The 20,251-nt window shown below is 43.8% G+C and overlaps 1 protein-coding gene across 1 annotated transcript in view; it reads right to left on the bottom strand.

Moving 5' to 3' along the window:
• The window catches only part of LOC142244487 (ferroportin-like), a 60,275-nt gene that overhangs the window by 13,595 nt on the left and 26,429 nt on the right, over positions 1 to 20,251 (bottom strand). The window contains exons 2-5 of the mRNA XM_075316719.1: positions 18,784 to 18,851; positions 14,735 to 14,894; positions 8,577 to 8,692; positions 4,079 to 4,205 (exon numbers count right to left, since the gene is read on the bottom strand). Of these exons, the coding sequence (XP_075172834.1) occupies positions 4,079 to 4,205; positions 8,577 to 8,692; positions 14,735 to 14,894; positions 18,784 to 18,851 (471 nt within the window). The remainder of the gene's footprint in view (positions 1 to 4,078; positions 4,206 to 8,576; positions 8,693 to 14,734; positions 14,895 to 18,783; positions 18,852 to 20,251) is intronic.

Genomic DNA, 20,251 nt, shown 5'->3' with positions numbered 1-20,251 from the left:
GCTGATGAAGATAACAGAGTGACGCTCTCAGCTATAACCATTAGTTATTTGCATATTAGTAAGAACTTAGAATATTAATGCTATGTTTATAGAGTAAACACGTTTGCAAATTACACACACAGGGTTAATATTTTTTGTTAATTTTGTACATTAGTTCTGTACAAAGCACAAGTAAATGGCAATTATTAAAAGCCCAGGAAACTTCACATCTAAGGATATACTAATTAAAAAAGCTCAAAGGAAACCAAATCATCCATATTCATGCAGCCTGCAGCATAACAAATGCATGAAAGCAAATGTAACAAAAGCAGGAACAAATGAATAATTCTGTGTCAGTGTTTTAGAAATAAACAGGACTTATTAGAAAAAACCCACATAAAGTATTATTTCTAGCTGTCCTTGTATGACCAGTGCTTTAGTGGACAGTAAATGTGTGGATCCCAAGAAAACGACAACTCCAAACCTCTCTTTTTTGTATATTACTTTTTTTTCTGGCCTCTTGTGTAATGGACAGCATACCGCCCAATAGCTTATGGATGATTTTCCACACAGTTCTCAGGTCAATGTGGAAAAATATCACAGCATGTGCCGGTCTAATTCATGGATCTGACTAGTGCGTATACAAAGCAGGCGGCTCCTCCACCCGTCCGCACTGCCGGATCTGCAGAAGGGCTGTATATCCACAATTTGCACACGTGATTGTTCCACAAAGTTTAGCGCTGTTATGAATTTAACTTTAGATTATGATATCCAATTGTGGTGTTACCATTTACTCAGATGCTCCCACCTATTTCACATCTGTTTTTGTATTGCCTAATTGTTAATAACAGTTGTAACTGTATTTTGCACACCATTGTAAATCCCTAATCTAAAGGGAAACAATCACCAGGATTTTCGTATATAACCTAAAGCCAGTGCTATACTGGCACTATCAGGCTGATTCTCTACATACCTGTAGTGGTCAGCTCGGATGCATAGGCTTTGAAATCCATGAAAGTAAAGTTTATAAAAATTAGCAGCTTCTTGAGTGACAGCAGCTGAGGATCAGATAATATCTAGGGGGGTATTCATAGTTATCCCCTCCTTGTTAGAATTAGCATAAGTATTATACAATCGACCTAGCAGGACCTGTGTGAGGTCACACCCGTGTGACCTGGTATCAGCTTTGTTGGCTGAGGCCCCACCCCTTCTGGTCACATGGGTATGACCACACCACAGGTCCTGCTAGGTCGATTATATGATACCTATGCTAATTCTAACAGGGGGGGGGGATAACTATGAATACCCCCCAGATATTATCTGCTCCTCAGCTGCTGTCTGTCAAGAAGCTGCTGATTTTATAAACTTTACTTTCTTGGATTTCAAAACCTAAACATCCGAGCTGACCACTACAGTATGTAGAGAATCAGCCTGATAGTGCCAGTATAGCACTGGCTTTAGCTTATATATGGAAATTCTGGTGAATGGTTCCCTTTAAGGAGCTTTCAGTCAATTAATAATAATGGAGTAATATGTGGTAACAATGTAGAGTTTATGTCATTCTCATTTGTGCTGTAAAGTTCATCCACAGTGAATAGATATGAGTAAATCGCTTTGCACAACTTCGCTTCATGGTCCAGATCAGCGTTCAGTGGCTGTTGTCAGAAGCTGCATAAATTTCCTCAACTTCTGCGTTACCCAGCATGCCTTTTGATTCGTCAGCCTGGCGTGGCATGAGGCACTCAGGTTATGTTTCACCATCCCGGCTAATCATAAGGTGAACCTGGGATACTGGAGGGTAAGGAAATTTGTGCAGCTCTTGTTCATGACTAGAAAACTCTGGCCTGGACCATGGACAGGGGGTTACTGATTTCTGATAGTCGACCTTCACCACATGATCAGCGAGGCGTATTTAGTCTTCATAGCACATTACATGGATTCTCAGAGACAAAAGTTTCAAGTAATTTTTGGTATGTTGTAGCCTCTCATTATAATTATTGACCAGTGGGGTTATGGGCCTTGAAACCCCTACTTAGGACTAAACCCAAGAAGAAAATGCTTAAGGACACATAGAGGGGTGTATATGCCTAAGCCTTGTAGTGCCGACTTCTCTGCAAAGATGCTGACTTACTCACCAACCCGGCAGCATCGCGTCCTCCCCTGCACTCCCCCGGCCAGCCACATGTGATGCTGCCTTCTTCCCCTCCCAAGCCCTGTACATGCCACACAGGCTTCCCAGTAGTGCACCTAAGATGTGTGTGCGCAAACCAGCTCTTCTCTTAAAGAGCCAGAGTGCTATTTCCAGGAAATGCCTCTCAGCCTATGGCTGAAAGGCACAGAACATTTAAGGCATCCTCCCATTAGGGTAGGTGCCTGTGCAACGCCTCTAGTTAGTCAGTCTTCCAGTCAGTTACCTAGCTAGTTGTCAGGCCCTGTTATCTCTGTGCCCATCACCCTGTACCTGCCTTCCCTGTTTATACCTGCCTGTCCAACCTGCCTCAGTCACCCCACCTATACCTGAGTCCGTCACCTGTCCTGGGGGTCAGCTGTCACAATCCCGGTCACTGCCTTGGGAGTGGTACCTAGCGTCTGCCTCTCAGTGGTCACTTAGTTAAGCTCATCCCAATAATGGGTAAGCCCGGGTCCCCCTGTGGTCTAGTGGCTTCACTAATCCTGCTTGCTGCCACTACACCAGCCATGAGCATTAAAGGGCTAGGGCTACACTGTGACATTTGGCAATTTGTTGTACAGCAAAATCACAGTTCTCAAATAGTCTCACCACAGCAACTGCACACAATTTGCACATATTGTTTTGGTGGCATGACTTTTTAGAATCGCTTTGAGAATGTTTTTTGAAAATTGCTGTTCTCTGACAAATGTCACCGTATAGCCCCATTGTAATATAAATTCTATAGGCCCACTCACCATTCAGTGCATGGTCTAACATAAGCTTAGCATGTCTGACCATTGGTTTGGCTGACTTGATGGACTCCAGACAATCAACAATATTATCAAGGGATGCAACATATCAAAGATGACAATGTTCAGTTACACCTTAAGCTATGATGACCTATTCTTAGGATATGTCTGCAAAGTGTAGCGCCTGGTCCCACCAGACCCCGTGGGGGGCGCGCTCCCTCACATGTGCCCAGTCCCAGCATGGCTCCCACTAGCACTCCCAGTCATAGCCCCAGGCAGCGACGACCTTCCTCTTACCGGTCCCATGGCTCTGCAGGCGCTGCTCCTGCTCCGGGTCCTGATGTACGTCCTTCTCCCAGGCATGCTGCAGCCTCTTCCTGTCTCCCTTCCTTACACAGAGCTGCAGTAAGTGACTCTAGGCTGCGCGCAAGGCCACGCCCCCTTTCTTAAAGCGGTATGCCCCGTTTTCTGAAAGTGACCTCAGAGGTCACCTGTTACCTAATGGGTATTTAGGTTCCCCTCCCCCAGCAGCAGGCGCCCGAGCAACGCTTCCATTAGAGCCTTGCCAGTGTCCAGACCCCTTGTGCTGTTATCTGTTTTCTGTGCTTTGATACCTGGTTCTAATCCCTTGTCTCACCGTAGTGCCATCCGTACCATTCCGGCTGTGGACGTCACCGCTCATACCGACAGTGGACGTCACCGTGCCCTACCTACCGTGGACATTATCTGTGCCGTACCTGCTGTGGACGTCACCGCTCATACCGACAGTGGACGTCACCGTGCCCTACCTGCCGTGGACATTATCCGTGCCGTACCTGCTGCGGACGTCACCTGCTGTGAACATCTCCGGTGCAGTTTCCGTGTCCTGCCGGCTGTGGACGTCACAACCTTGCTACACCTGGCCCTACAGAGACTCCTACTATCGGTTCCTGGCTGCCGTGCATTTAGGCCTTCTGGGGAGGCGCCGCACAGTCCCTGTATAGGGATTCGCTGCTGGTCGCCTTCTCAGGGGAGTCCGGTGCACGGTCCAGTGGGTCCACCTCCGGACGCTCGCCGCTCCTCGGTGAGCGTAACACAAAGTTTTATCACAAACATTTTTATCAACCTTTTTACTAATCGCAAGATCTCAAAAAACTTAATTCAATATTTCACGAATACTGTGTATTTATACGACTCTCACCGGCCAGTTGGCTTCTGTTATCTCCCGTAATAACGACAATCCAGTCTTTCTGAATAGTTATGGTTAGCGCCGTGCTTGCAAGATTTGCCAGATCTGCTAAAATAATGACCACACCATAGCAGAATATCTGCGGATAAAAAAAATCAAACTTCAATTAAAAATATTTTGGGGGGTGACATCACGACTACAGCGCACGTCAACACTGCAGATAATTGGGCTAAGTGGCCCTGTTAATCATCAGCGGCAGGAGTGAGTGCTGGTGCATGGGATGATTTTACAATCTAGCTGCTGTAGGGGTATGTGCACATATTAAAGCCAGAAATCCCCGCACCAAAAAGGCATCTCTTGGCAGGAAAAACATTGCATATAAAAAAAGCATATTTTGACAAGTTTATTTGCACACATTTTTTATGCGTTTTTTCTCTATTCATTTAAATAGGTGAAAAATGTTTTATAAAGACGGTGAAGGAATTGATATGCTGCGGATATGAAACTGCTTCAAATCTGCAAAAAAAAACAAGCAGCGTGTGCATGAGATTGCAGGAATCTCAGTCATTTTGCTGGCACTGTAATCTGCAGAATTTTGGGTGAAGAAATATTTATGCAGAAATTTCTGCTGCAAATACTTAACATGTGCACAAACCCGAAGGCTATGTGCCCATGGGACAATGTACCCGCGGATATTTCAACAGGTTTGTCCGCAGGTTTCCCTCAGCAGCTCCCCGGAATCCGCAGCTATCCATTGCAGCGGGTTCCGAGCATTTTTGTAGCTGTAAACCTGTGGGACAAGTGCGGAAATACCTGCAGAATTCCCACCCTGTATCTCAATAGTGGAGGAGCGGGAATTCCGCAGATATTTCCGCAGGAATAATTGACATGCAGTTATGTATTCTGCAGCCGCACATACCGCACCATTGATACAGCACTCCCCAAATCCCATAGGATAACATAAGGTGTGTCTGTACTACTGAAAATCCAGATAAATCTGAAGGTTTTCCGCGACAAAATCCGCGGGTACGTTGCCCCGTGGGCACATAGCCTAAATGTATTCATGCTGCTCCCCCAAACCACAGACACTCACACTGAAGAGTAAGTGAGAAGGACGGGCTGAATATTAATGTCTATAATTACAAGTATACTGCACATCCAACTACATACTGGCTGGATTTAGAAATGTTTTTCTATGGAAAGAAAGTTCTGATGGGACCATATTAGGTTCTTAAGGCTATGTGCGCACTGGGAAATGGAATTTTCTTGCGAAAATTCCGCATGCTCTCAAAGATTACCGCACCCGCGGTAAAAAACCGCGGGAAACTGCAACCGAAAACCGCATGCGGTTTGCCGCGGTTTGCTGCGGTTTTACCACGGTATTGTTCGCAGTATTGCCGCGGTTTTGCCGCGTGCGGGTTGGGATGTGCTTTATTGCATTCAATGCAATAAAGCACATTGAAGAAAAAAAAAGAAAAAAAAGTCATTTAATTCTGAGATAGTAGATAGACAGAAGAATAGATAGAGGGATAGATAGATAGACAGACAGATAGAGGGATAGATAGATAGATAGATAGATAGAGGACAGATCGCTGCATTTCCCACGGTCGGCAGTGAGTTCACATTACCGGCCGTGGGAAATGACCGGTAATTACCTCTGCTGTCTGCTGCTTTCATTCAGCGCTGTGTCTGTGACAGTCGCGGCTGGATGTAAGCAGCGCAGGACCTGTGGATTACGCCGGAGCTGTGGATTACGCCGGAGCTTTGGTGCGGGAGGGGTTAATAAAATGGTGAACGAGGCTTGTTTGTTTTATTTAAAATAAAGGATTTTTCTGTGTGTGTGTTTTATTCACTTTACTTACGGGTTGATCATGTCAGCTGTCACATAGACGCTGCCATGATCAAGCCTGGAGTTAATGGCGGTGGTCCCCCACCATCATTAACCCCTTGTATTACCTTGCTGCCACTGCTACACGGCAGCAAGAAGAGCCGAGGACACGCCGGTGCTGCCGCATAATGCATGCGACAGTGCCGGGGCAGCTGCGGCTGATATTCTCGGCTGCGGGAGGGGGAGTGAGGCAGGGGACATTATCCCTGCCCCTTTCCCTCCCCAGCCTGAGAATACCGGGCCGCCGCTGTGTGCTTACCTCGGCTGGAAGGTAAATATGCAGCGGAGCCCACGTTCTTTGTTTTCTATATTTCCGTTTTCTTTCTATGTGTGTTCTATGTGTCTGTGATGTCTGTGTGTCTGTGATGTGTTTGTGTTTACTCTCTGCACGGCTTCCTCTTCCTGTAATGACATCACTTCCCTGCAAACCGCAGACAAGCGATGTACATTACCGGAGGTAAACCGCGAAATACCGCAGGGAATAACGCAGGAAAACGCAGTGAACCGCACAGAATTTGCTGCCTGCGTTATTCCCTGCGGGATTTCATGATTAACATTGGAGTCAATGGAGTGAAATCCCGCAGCGATGTGCCGAAAAGAATTGACATGCACTTGTTTTTGCTGCGGGATTCCCGCAGCAAAACATGCAGCTGTCAAATTCCGCCTAGTGCGCACAGGATTTTTTTTCTCCATAGGATTTGCTGGTGATTCACTGCAGAGATGTTATGAACATTTTCTGCAGCGAAACATGCAGCAAATCCGCGGAAAATCCGCGGCAAAATCCGGTAAGTGCGCACATAGCCTAAAACATTAAAGTCGCCTTAAAGTTGCAGTTATTCTGTAATTGTATTACAACTTGGCACCATGGCCACATTATTTAAATGGCACATTTCACATAAAAAAACACTATTAACCAGTAGGTTAATCTACAGGTTAATAGAGTTTTTTAAATCTGCACAAAGAGCACTGCTGTCAGAAGGAAATTAACTTTTTTCCTCCTGGCAGCTTCTAGCCATAAGGGTGTCGCCGATGTGGGTTCAGTCATAGTGAGGGGTGGCGGTAGCCACGCCCCCGTCACGGACTGACAGCCGGCTCTGCCTTTGACCCGGCTGTCAGTCAGTCAGTGTCAGGGGTGCCATTTCTGCAGGTTAATGGCATTTTTCACATGACATGTTCCCTTTAATCAAAGAATTTTGGTTGCCTTCTATTATCACTAGAGGGAACTAGTGATTTACTTCCTAAAAATATAGACATTGAACTTTTACTCCTATATTCTTTAAACGATGAAAGAAAATCCAGCGAAGTCCTCAAGTGCAATTAAATTTTTTTTTTCATTTATTTGATAAATCCGTTAAAAATGGAAGGTGTACAAAGCGGTCAGCTGGGAAAGTATAGGGGACATAGAGAAAGAACCCCTCAGAACTACGCGTTACGACACATAGTCTTAATCATGTTCTGGAAAGGAAAGAATGTCGGTTTCCTATAAGGTGTAACACACACCCACCTTAATTACATGCACATGTTAACATTTGGAAATCCATCACACCAGACGGTCACATCGGTAAGTGCATGAAATGCGGTTTTCAGAAGAGTTGAATAGAAAACAGAAGTTGTAGAAAGTGATAAGGGAAAAAGAGAAAAAGGAAGAAAAATCAGAGAAAAGAAAAGAATGGAAACTGCATATGCAGTATATGTATATACTTTCCCAGCTGACCGCTTTGTACACCTTCCATTTTTAACGGATTTATCAAATAAATGAAAAAAATTTTTAATTGCACTTGAGGACTGCGCTGGATTTTCTTTCATCATTTATGAGACTGGCAGCCTAACCTTCCGTGCGCGGATCCAGACATACAGCGGACCACAGCAACTCAGTGAGCTGAATTTTCACATATATTCTTTAAACGGGTTTTACCACAAACAAAGTTAACTTTAAAGTTGATTTTAATCAATAGATCTTGGATTAATAATAATTTCCACTATTGGATGTTTAAAAAAAATGTTCCTGTGCTGAGATAACCTTATATATTTGCCCTGCTGTGTACTGTATAATGGCCGTGTCTGACCGTACACGGACATGGTCTGATCATACCACAGCTCCTGGACACGGGAGGACACAAAAGAGTATACAAATAGCACAGCTGATCTTGCTGATTCTTTTTGTGAGGTAAAACATTTCCCTGCCTGTTTTTTTAAAAATGTTTTACCTCAAAGAAAGCATAATTTGCAATCTCACAAGGTAATGTCTGTATACTTTTTTACTTCCTCCCCTAGCCATTAGCTGTGGTATGATTAGACCATGTTCCTGTATGGTCAGACACGGCCATTACACAGTACATAGCAGGCGCACATATATACGATTATCTCCGCACAGGAACATTTTTTTTAACACATTCAATTGTGGAAATGATTATCTTTCCAAGATTTATTCATTAAAATGAACTTTGATTGGAAAACCCCTTTAACTAGCACTTGTTAGTGTTCGAGTCAATCAACTAGAATTTTATGCTTTAATTCCATGAAGGAATACATGAAAGCAGGAAATAAAGGAGCGCAGTGTAATAAAAAAATCACATTAAGCAATAGCATAAAATTGGGAAATCACACACCACCCGAACTTACTGTAAGCCAGCCATGCCAAATCTGTTCTATTTCATTTTTATAGGAGAATACCAACATCAGGACTATACAGCAAGCGGTGACAGAGGAGTTCTGAATGAATAGTGATGCATGAGCAACTGAGGAAGCAAAAATGTATCATCAACATTAACATGCGCTGAGATTTATTTTTGTACTTTGCTAATCTATTATTACAGATACTCCAAATTTTAGTTTGTGGTGTGCAGAGGTTCAGCCATTGGCACCGCTTGTGATGGCTACATACTTTATATACCATACATGTGCTTTATTAGCAGTACTTTTTGTTTTGCACTGCAGGTGTTCCCCTCTTTGAGACATGCTGTGTGTGTGTATATATATATATATATATATATATATATATATATATATATAACATTGCATAACTGCTGAGGATTATTTGAAAAAAGAGAGATATTTAGCTAATGTATTGATGAATTCATTATTGCCCCATTACCACTTCACGGTAATCTCTTATTTATGGGGTCCCTAACTAAATGTTACGTCTATATGCGGTTATAACCTGCTTGTGTATGGGAAGCCAGGGACCTGGCTATATAGGAAATTGAATAAACATGGCTAAAGGGCGGGACTGGGTTCTCAGACAGAAAAAACTGCATAACAATAGAAAACTGAAGGACGTTTGGTTGAATCACTGCCTGTGGGTTCATTGACTTCACACATCAGCAGAGCCTCATCCAGCACCACGACAACCACTGTGAGTTTCTCTGCTCCCTGTCTCCCAGACCTATAGCCCACGGCTCCCCCTTCCCATCACCGGGCCCATGGACACCAAACCCCCTACCCACGGAGGGGTTAAGCATCCTGCTGCTTCAACATAGTCACCGGGCTCCCCATCAGCAGCGGTGGTCTCTCACATTACCACGCACCGTGGGTGGCGTCACGAACTTTCTAAGCCCCCTGTACATATTCCCCCTTTATTGAGTGGCCGCACGACCCCCGGGTCCGGAGACCCCTCAAACCACGGCGGTTCCGGATCCGAGCAGCCCGGCTGCTGTCACAGGGGGGCACACAAGCAGGTTTCAACTGCACATAGAGGTAACATTTTGTTAGGTACCCATACACACAAGCAGGTTTTAAACTCATCATGGGCACACACCCTAAGGCCTCATTCAGATGTCTCTGTGTGGTACGTGCATGTGATATCAGATTTTTTTCACGGATACCACACATATCCATTATAGCCTATGGTGCTATTCACATTTCTATGTTTTTATGCAGACCATATGTCCATGCAAAACTCAAGGGGACATGTCCGTTTTTTCTGGCATCAAAGATGACAAGAACCAATACAAGTTTATGGGTCTGTGAAAACACGTACAGTACATAGATTGCACCCGTGTGCCATCAGTGTGCTTTACATCTTTAACATTGAAAAGCATAGAAGAAGCTTTGTAATTTACCGTATTTTCCAGATTATAAGATGCACTTTTTTCCACCAACACTGGGTGTAAAATAGGGGTGCGTCTTACAAGCCGGATATGACTTACCTGGGAAGCCGTGGTGGAACGGGCTTATAAGAGGCAGGGTTGGCGATACTGAGGGCTTGGAGGAGCAGTGGAGCGGCTTAGGAGGGTCAGAGAACAGGGTGTCTTGGCGGCAGGTGAATTGATCTGACTGCGGGCTCCATTGAATCGCCTGCGGTTGACGCAATGGACTTCAAGAAAATAGCCACGGAGTCCTATCTGTGCACGCGCCGCCTCAGCGGCTATTTTCATGAAGTCCATTTTGTTAACCAAGGGCGATTCAACGGAGCCCGTAGTCAGATCAATGGCACCCGCCGCCGAGACACCCCGTCCTATGACGGTCCTGAGTCGCTCCACTGCCCCTCCGAGCCCTACTCCCACAGACCGCCAGCAGATCAATGACGCCCGCTCCCGCCGTGACACCCCAGATCCCGCAGTATCGCTGACCCTCCTAAGCCAAAACACCCACTTCTCTGAGCCCGCAGCATTGCTGATCTTGCCTCCTGTGACCTTCCTGAGCCGCTCAACCACCTCCGCTTCCCCCTGGTGAGATATTATAAGACGCACTAGGATTATAAGATGGTGCCACATTTTAACATTGAAATTTTTTTTTACTATTTTCCTCCTCTACATTAAGGGTGCATCTTATAATCCGGTGAGCTTATAAAATGAAAAATACGGTAATACGGTATTTAGTTAATGATCCATATGTGAAAACACTGTCAACTGATGGTGAAAACGGACACACAGACCGCACACTGATAACACACCGATCCAAAACACTGATGACATGGTACTATTTTTTCACGTATGTGTTTAATCACGAATGTGTGAATGAGGCCTTAGAGCAGCTTTGTTGCCCATCTCACTGCGCTGCAGGTCGTGGGCTCAATGGCAACCTCCCCGATTGACTGCAGTATGTTGTGTACTCTGCTGCCTCGACGCTGTTTCTCTGCACCGACATAGCTGTGCATAATATGATTTCTGTAAAAGAACTGTACTATTACTACAGTCCTCAAAAGTAGATCAGAAGATAAAAACAGGGGTTTCTTTGTAAAAAAATCTGCATACACATAACGGTAGAATACAGTTAATCAAAATTATATTCTAAAGAGGCATATTTTGTATTTAAGTAAAATTAAGCAAAAAACAAACACAAAAACATAAAAAGTACACATATAAAATGCATTGCTTCAAATATTTTCTGGTTTGTTTTTTTTGAGGCTCCTCCTTAGTCCTCCGAAATACTTGTAAATAAATTGTCAACTGGGTATTACTACTTGTTAAAGGATTTGGCCCTTACAAAGCAATGATGGGACAATGTTATACACATATTTAATTACATTTTCAATTCAAGATAGTGTCTTCTTTAAATTAAAAGTTTTTTCCAATATATAACATTGATTTATAAGTTATAGTAAACCACCAGTGACAAAATGGCACTCAGATGAATACATAGCGTTTATCACTTTGCAGAACTTTTATCATTCTGACATGATGTGTTTATCTGTGATTTTTTTTTCCGTAGAACTATAAAACCTACAAAAACAGCCAAACCCTATGTGCTATCCTTAGACGGGGAGTTACCACGATTCCCTCTGGCCAGTCTGAACGTCTAGAATACCTAGTGAGTGTATAACGCCAAGGAGCCACATTTTAGTAACATCTGTGCGTACCGTCATTTATGATCAAACCATTGCTGTTTCTAAACAAATCTTATGGTGTCTGTAGATGGCGCTATACCACAAAAATATAACCTGTGATATGTGGTCATATGAAGCAGTAAGCTACCGTCACAGCTGTGAGGAGGTGGAGGGAGAGGTTTCGGTCTCTTGTATGATATGAAAATCTACATGGGCAATTTTGCAAATCAAATATTTTATTTTACTGTGAATATACAATGACAGCAACAGATAGTAATTCCCATTCAGGACATGTTCCCATGTGAGAAAACATTGATTTTTGTCTGCAAGTGTGAACCAAATTAGCAATCTGCTCTGTTTAATGCATCTTTGTTGTATTTTTTTAATTATTTTTTTTGGATGTAGATTTTCTCAGCATTGCATTTGTTACGTGCATTTTTTTCAGACTGTCCATAGAAGCCTGAGGGAAAGAGTGCCCAAAAAATGTAGGCTTAGGCTGGGTACACATTACATTTGGGGCCATTGTGGGGCTTAATCGGGCTTTACATGCTACGAGATCGCTACAGCGATCTCGTTGGGGTCACGGATTTTGTGACGCACATCCGGCCGCTGTAGCGATCTCGTTGTGTGTGACTCCTAGGAGCGATTTTGGATCGTTGCAAAAACGTCCAAAATCGCTCCTCGTTAACATAGGGGTCCTCTCCCAATTATCGCTTGGGCGAAGTTGATCCTCGTCCCTGCGGCAGCACACATCGCTACGTGTGACGCCGCAGGAACGAGGAACCTCTCCTTACCTGCCACACGCCAGCAATGAGGAAGGAAAAGGTGGGCGGGATGTTCGTCCCACTCATCTCTGCCCCTCCGCTTTGATTGGGCGGCCACTTAGTGACGTCGCTGTGACGCCGAGTGAACCGCCCCCTTAGAAAGAAGGCGGTCCGCCGGTCACAGCGACGTCGCCGAGCAGGTAAGTACGTGTGACGCTGCCGTAGCGATAATGTTCGCTACGGCAGCGATCTTCACATCTCGGCATAACGATAGGGGCGGGTGCTATCACGCTCGCCATCGCTAGCATCGGCTAGTGATCTCATAGCGTGTAAAGCCACCCTTATATGCCCAGGAGATATGTGTCTGCAAATAGCAGCAATCAGGATGGATGCCGAGGCATCCGTCCACCATAGGAACCCATTGTAAAGAAATGTATACCACGTGGTATATATGTCTTTGCAACTATCTATATAGGAACCCAGCTGTAACACACTTTTCTATACAGTTAGCAAACCGTATACAGAAGCATACTGACCAGAAGGAGCCAGTGAGAACACATTTTTTTGTCTTCATCTGGTGAATGGAGGGCAAGGAGATTCTATCGGTACGTACCCACGATCAGTGTTCACAGTGTTTTGGACGCAGCATGTTTCAGCTGCGTCCAAAACGCTGCGTTGTACAGTACAAGCACAGTGGATGGGATTTCTAGAAATCCCGGGCCCACTGCTTGTTTTTACTGCAGCAAACACTGATTTGCGGTGCGACTTTCTGAGCCACAGCATGTCAATTGTTTGCTGCGGAGTCGGAAGCATCCTCCAGATCATGGGCACAGGCAGCTGCGGTCTCCTGCGTTCTACTGCGGAGGAGACTTGCGGCCCCGCAGGTCAGGACCCGCCGTGTTCAGGACAAAGCAGGTCCTGATCGTGGGCATGTACCCTAACAGTATGCATCGGAAACAAGTCTTTACATACTGACAACTAAGTGCACAGGTGCAGTGTGCATCTAGCATTAAACACAATTTTTAAATGCACATTTCCTTTTTATCCTTATATATACTTTTGTTTGGAACTTATGGCTAAGAGAGACAAAAACAGATCCTTTGTTGACAGAAACGTTTGTTATGGTAAATGAGCTATGTTCTGCTGGTTTAGACTGCATTTTGACAGCATGAAACGGAGGTGCTGGCACCTAGGAGGAAGTGCCTGAGAGGAAGTGTGTGGATGGTCATCTTGAGAGAAGAGAGTGAGAGCTGCAAGGAAGAAGACGTGTGACTCTTCATCCAGCATTATCTGTGGGGGCCGTGTGACCTGGTGAGACGAAAACCACTCTAGTTAACAGAGGACACTGCCCCAATTCAGTTACTTTGGCAAGGGAGAAGGTTGTTGCGGTGACATTTACAGCAGGGAGTGGAAACGAAAGCTTCGGGAGCCAGTATCAGTGACGCATCTGGAGGGCCCTCCCAAAGGTCGGCGGTGGTACAATGCATTAGTTGGAGACTCGCTACTTTCCTCTTGACCACGCAGTTGTTGACTGGACGGACATAATTTTGCATCAATACAGCAACCACTCCCAGGTCGGTAAGTCCTGAGCTCAGGCCCCACCACAGTGATCATGGTGGGAGTGTGCATGCAAATGTAGTTAGTTTAGTGCCAAGGTAGTCAACAAATATAGACACCAGATTGTAGCAGTGCTCAACAGACTCATCTCTCTGAACTAACCATATTTCAAAGAGACTACAGCTGTAGGAGAGTTTATACAACACCATATCAAACATTTCTTATATAAATTATCTATGGGGATGAAGAAATGGGAGATTTAGAGTTTTTGTTAAGTTTGTGAAGTGTTGTGCTGCACCACCAAAAGGCCATCCTTGACATACATTTGATTACTCCTTATACTAGATAAACCTCTTGGTTACTGCACTAGGCGGGTGTACTATAAGCCAAATTATAGTAACGTAGGGACTACATCTGGGCCTACTGAGTTGTTCAGCACAGTGGTCCTGGTCAGCATTGACTGGGTGCATGTGAATCCATTTGGGATCTTTCTTTTGTTACTGGAAAAGCGTTTTATTTAAATTCTTTAGTATAGAGTTCCTTTTGCAAGCTTGGTGTTTGGCCATTTTCCTTGTTCACAGTTTTCCTGTATCCTGGGGAGCCCCCCCTGTACATGGTCTACAGATGGACGGTAACTGGGAGAACAAAAGAAATATGAGGCTGCAAACCACATAGGAAAACATCTAATTTACCTTTATTTCTGGGTTTCCGATCAATCCAGTCACCAATTATGGCCCCGAACACTAATACAGAGCCAGCAACCACTAAGCCAAAAACAGCTGTCAGCAGCAGGTTATGTCCATAGAGTTCAATGAGGAACACAGAAATGGCAAAATGCCACATGCGATCCCCCTGAAAGCAAGTAATAAAACACAATCAGTACTCGAATATACTGACACTTCTGCATTCCTATTAGTTCTAAATAAATCAATGAATATAATCACACAATTTATGATTACACCGAAAATCTGAAGGTTCATATGTGGCTAATAGCGCCCTTACCATGCCCTTCTCACAGAGGTCCAGAAAGATGAGATATATGAAGAGATCATTGATTGCTAGGGCTTAAATAATCTTTTAGACTCTTGAGCGTTACGTGGGCAAGAATTATAGAAAGCTTTACCTGCCCCTACAATTAAAGCCCCCATACACAATAGAATAAATCAGCCACTCATTTTGCAGAACCAGTTGACCTTCAAGTATGCATGAGGGCCTCTTGAGTTTCCCCCATAGGCATCAAATTATGGACCAGGAGTGTAAAAATTCCACATCTGGCTTTTTTGCTACAAGTGAGAAACAGCCACCAGAGGTCTCCAGATGAAGCTTGCTCCCCTCTCCCTATTGAGAACACATGCATGCTCTGCAGAATTGAGTGTGCCTGAGTATAACAGTGGTTTGACAGTACTTATCATCAAAAAGTGGCTGCCATTTTTAATAAAAAATAAACCGTTCCCATCTCCAAAATAATGTTTTTTTTAAATACAGTAGGTAAAATAAATATTGAATACATAACCAATTTTTGTTAAGTAAATATATTTCAAATGTTCTGTTGACATGAATTTCTCACCAGATGTCAGTAATAAACCCATCCAATCCACACAGGTAAATAAATCAAACCATATAAGTCCATAAATTAAGTTATGTGTCATAATGAGAAAAAACACAGAGAAAAAGTATTGAACATGTAAAGAAAGATGTGCAAAAAGCCATGAAAATTCAAGACACCAGCTGAAATCTATCGTTAATTAGAATGTAATCTTGCCACTATTTGAAAAATAACATCAGCTGGTTCAACTGATGGCCTGTAAAAAAGTGTCTCATTACCAAGGTGCCACACAAGAAACATCTCATGATGGGTAATACCAGTGAGCTGTCTCCAGATATTCACAACTTTATTATTGCAAAACATACTGATCGCATTGGTAACAGAAGAATTTCTAAACTATTGAAGATTCCAGTAAGCACTGTTGGTGCCATAATCTGGAAGTGGAAAGAACATAATTTCACGATAAACCAGCCACGATCAGGTGCCCCCCTGCAAGATTTCAGACAGAGGAGTGAAAATAAATATCAGAAGAGTTGTCCAAGAGCTAAAAACCACCTGTAGAGAGCTACAGAAAGATCTTGAATCAGCAGGAACAATTGTTTCAAAGAAAACAATAAGTAATGCACTCAACCTTTATGTCCTATATGCACGTTCACCAAGCAAGACTCCATTTCTGAACAAAAATCATGTTGAAAGTTTGCTTAACAACATTTAGACCAGCCTGTGAAATACTGGGCGAATATAGTCTGGTCAGATGACACCAAAATTGAAATCTTTGGATGTCATAATACACACCATGTTTGAAGGCCAAAGCGTAATGCATATACCCCCAAAACACCATACCAAAAGTGAAGTTTCGAGGTGGCAATATCATAGTGGAGTGATTTTCTCAGCACCTGCCACTGATAAACTTCATAAGGCTGAAGTAAGGATGAAGGGACAAACGTACTGAGAAGGTCTTGATAAAAATCTGCTGCCATCTACCAGGATGATGAAGATGAAACGAGAGTGGACAGTTCAGCATGACAATGATCCCAAACATACAGCCAAGGAAACTCTCAATTGGTTTCAGAGAAAGGAAATAAAAAGAAAATAAACCTTCTAGAATTGCACAGCCAATCACCTGACCTGAATCCAATAGACAATTTATGGAAGAAGCTAAAGCTCAGAGTTCATGGTAGGAGCCCACCAAACCTTCAGGATTGAAAGAATGTTTGTGTAGAAGAATGGACCAAAGTCACCCCTGAGCAATGCATGCCACTATTTTCTCCACACAGGAGGCGTCTTGAAGGTGTCATAACCAAAGGCTTTTGTACGAAGTATTAAGTAAATTTCAGTAAGCGTGTTCAATACGTTTTCCTTGTGTAATTTCTCGTTATTACACATCTATGGTTTGATTTCTTTGCCTGTCTGGATTGGATGGGTTGTTACTGATGTCTTGTGATAATTTCATGTCAATAGCACTTTTAGAAATATATTTACTTACAAAATTAATGATGTGCTCAATACTTATTTCACCAGCTGTATGTGTGAGTAAAAAAATGAACTAAACTGATGATTACCTGCATGTAATAAACCCATTCCTCCAGGATAAGTTGTCCAAACTTGTAGAATGTACGATTATGCTTAACAACTTCCTGCAAGCTCCCATCATTTAAGCCAGGATCACACAGTCGTATAGCATCAGATGCTAATGAATCATATGCTATATCTTCATGACACTCGGCTTGTTCTGCTGTCAGTATGAGCAGAGTGTTAATTCTTTGTGATCTGATTCTCTCATATGCGAGAATCGGATCACGGAAAAAATGGAGAGATCAATCTATCTTCTCCCTTGCCTGTTTCTGCATATATCGGACTACACTCTGATGACATCCGAGTACAGTCCGATGTTTCACATGCACCCATAGACTTATGTGGGTGTGCGTGATCCAAGATCCACTGCCAATCACAGCATGAAGCAATATTTTTCCGAATGATGAATCGACATGAGAAAGAAGAAACTGATCGGCACTGCCCCATACTGTAACATTGGACCAAGTGCTATCTGATAAATCATCAAATAGCATTCGGCCATGTTATACGGTGGCGTGAAACCGCCATTTGTGATGTGTAACTACTGTAATGATGTTACTGGCCTGTCATTTTATTTTATTCTATTTCAATGCTGCAGATGTTAATCATTTAGTCAAAACTACAGGATCTTGTCTCTTAAAGTCTGTAAAAAGAGACAATTTTCATTTGCTAGAATTTGAAAGTTCTGCCTGCAAAATGGATCAGAATAGAACACACCCTTTTTTAACCAAATAAAGAAAGAAAACGGCATCTCACTCTGGAGAATATCAGGATTTATTCAGACATCACGGAATGGGGGAGAGGGGAGTGCGGGGGCGGCAGACGGACGACAGCCATTTTGTGCTTTAACAGTGCCCAACAGTCTTGTTTTATTTTGTTTATACCCTTTTTTATGCTGTGTATTGATCGGTGCCAAAAAAACCTCACATAAAATATAATGGCAGATGTCAGTGTGCTGTCCGTGATAAATACTGACTGCACATGGATGAAAAAACACAGATGTGTGAATAAGGCCTTTGGTCAGTTCCAGCATGCTGTTCGTGTGCACAACGGTCTGCATACTGACTAATGGCAGTCAATCTGGAAGTGTGGAGAAGAACAATGTGCATAATGACAAGGAGCCCCTGCCAATATCTGTGCAACTGTGGATGCAACTGGTGCGATAATTGTGAGGCTGTGTGCGCACGTGTGCGTATTGCATGCATTTAGGTTGCGTATTGCACTGCAGTGTAAATGCATGCATCCTATGTCCCCTGCACAATTATGAAGATTGTGCATAATCCTAGTGCACGATGCTTTTTTGAACGCAGCGATTTGGATGTTGAAATTTTGATCCAAGTCCGTGCGTTCAAAAATGCAGCATGTCACTTCTTTTGTGCGCTTTGGATGCAGCTCCCACTCGGTCTATGGGACAGGCTGCATCCAGAGCGCATGATATTGGGATTTATTCTGCTGAAACACTGCATCCATTATGCAGTGTTTCTGCAGCGATTTGAAGTGCACATGTGCTGTTAAATCACTGCAGATATTTCAGCATGGACGTGCGCATACAGCCTAACAGTTGTGTAAACTTGGCCACGTTATACCATGAAACTCCCCAGAATAGAATTGTGAACTTACCCATATTGAAAGTGCACAGCTTACATAGACAAGAAATCTTGGTCCCATGAAGTAGTTGACAGCTGGGCCTGATAAAAGCAATATAGTTATTTGGTGTATACTGTACAGCACTGTATGTATTATTATCATAAACTAGTTAAGTGAATGAGTGAATAAATACGGGAAAATAGTACATTTTATTTCACAGATTTTCAAACCATAACAGAATTCTAAATTCTCAACCTAATTAGCTAAAATTCCTATCAAATTTATTTATAGAAGCAAAAATAGCAGACAAATCTATTTTAGAAGAGGAACCTGTTTATGCTGCCAGAACCATGGGGGGCATGAATCAAAGTCTGACTGTGCAACTCAAAGAGTTACTTACAAAGAGTAAAGGCCCCGTCACACTAAGCAACATCGCTAGCAACATCGCTGCTAAGGAACAACTTTTGTGTCGTTGCTAGCGATGTTGCTGTGTGTGACATCCAGCAACAACCTGGCCCCTGCTGTGAGGTCGTTGGTTGTTGCTGAATGTCCTCGGCCATTTTTTAGTTGTTGCTCTCCCGCTGGGAAGCACAGATCGCTGTGTGTGACAGTGACAGAGCAACAACTGAATGTGCAGGCAGCAGGAGCCGGCTTCTGCGGACACTGGTAACCACGGTAAACATCGGGTAACCAAGAAGCCCTTACCTTGGTTACCCAATAGTTATCTTCGTTACCAGCGTCCGCCGCTCTCAGTTGCCTGTCAGTGCTGGCTCCCTGCTCTTTGCACACGTCGCCACAGTACACATTGGGTAATTAACCCGATGTGTACTGTGGCTAGGAGTGCAGAGAACAGGAGCCGGCACTGACAGCTAGAGCGGCGGATGCTGGTAACGAAGGTAAATATCGGGTAACCAAGGTAAGGGCTTCTTGGTTACCCGATGTTTACCATGGTTACCAGTGTCCGCAGAAGCCGGCTCCTGCTGCCTGCACACGTAGCAGAGTACACATCGGGTAATTAACCTGATGTGTACTGTGGCTAGGTGTGCAGGGAGCCAACGCTAAGCGGTGTGCGCTGGTAACCAAGGTAAATATCGGTTTGGTTACCCGATATTTACCTTAGTTACCAAGCGCAGCATCGCTTCCACGCGGCGCTGGGGGCTGGTCACGGGTTGGTGGTGAGATCTACCTGTGTGACAAGCTCACCAGCAACCCGTGTAGCGACGGTCCAGCGATCCCTGCCAGGTCAGGTTGCTGGTGGGATCGCTGGAGCGTCGCTTAGTGTGACATCTCACCAGCGACCTCCTAGCAACTTACTAGCGATCCCTATCAGGTTGTATCGTTGTTGGGATCGCTGGTAAGTTGTTTAGTGTGACTGGGCTTTAAGGCTGAAGTCACATTAGCGTATGGCATGCGATGCGACTGCATCGGATGTGATATGCTAATGATCCTTGGCTCCTGCTCTCCTGCAAGTGTGAGCTGAGTGTCATTACTGTAATCTGAT

This window comes from Anomaloglossus baeobatrachus, chromosome 6, assembly GCF_048569485.1.
Source record: "Anomaloglossus baeobatrachus isolate aAnoBae1 chromosome 6, aAnoBae1.hap1, whole genome shotgun sequence".
NCBI lineage: Eukaryota > Metazoa > Chordata > Amphibia > Anura > Aromobatidae > Anomaloglossus > Anomaloglossus baeobatrachus.
The sequence above is the reverse complement of the archived record's forward strand: the minus strand, read 5'-3'. Positions and strand labels throughout refer to the sequence as shown.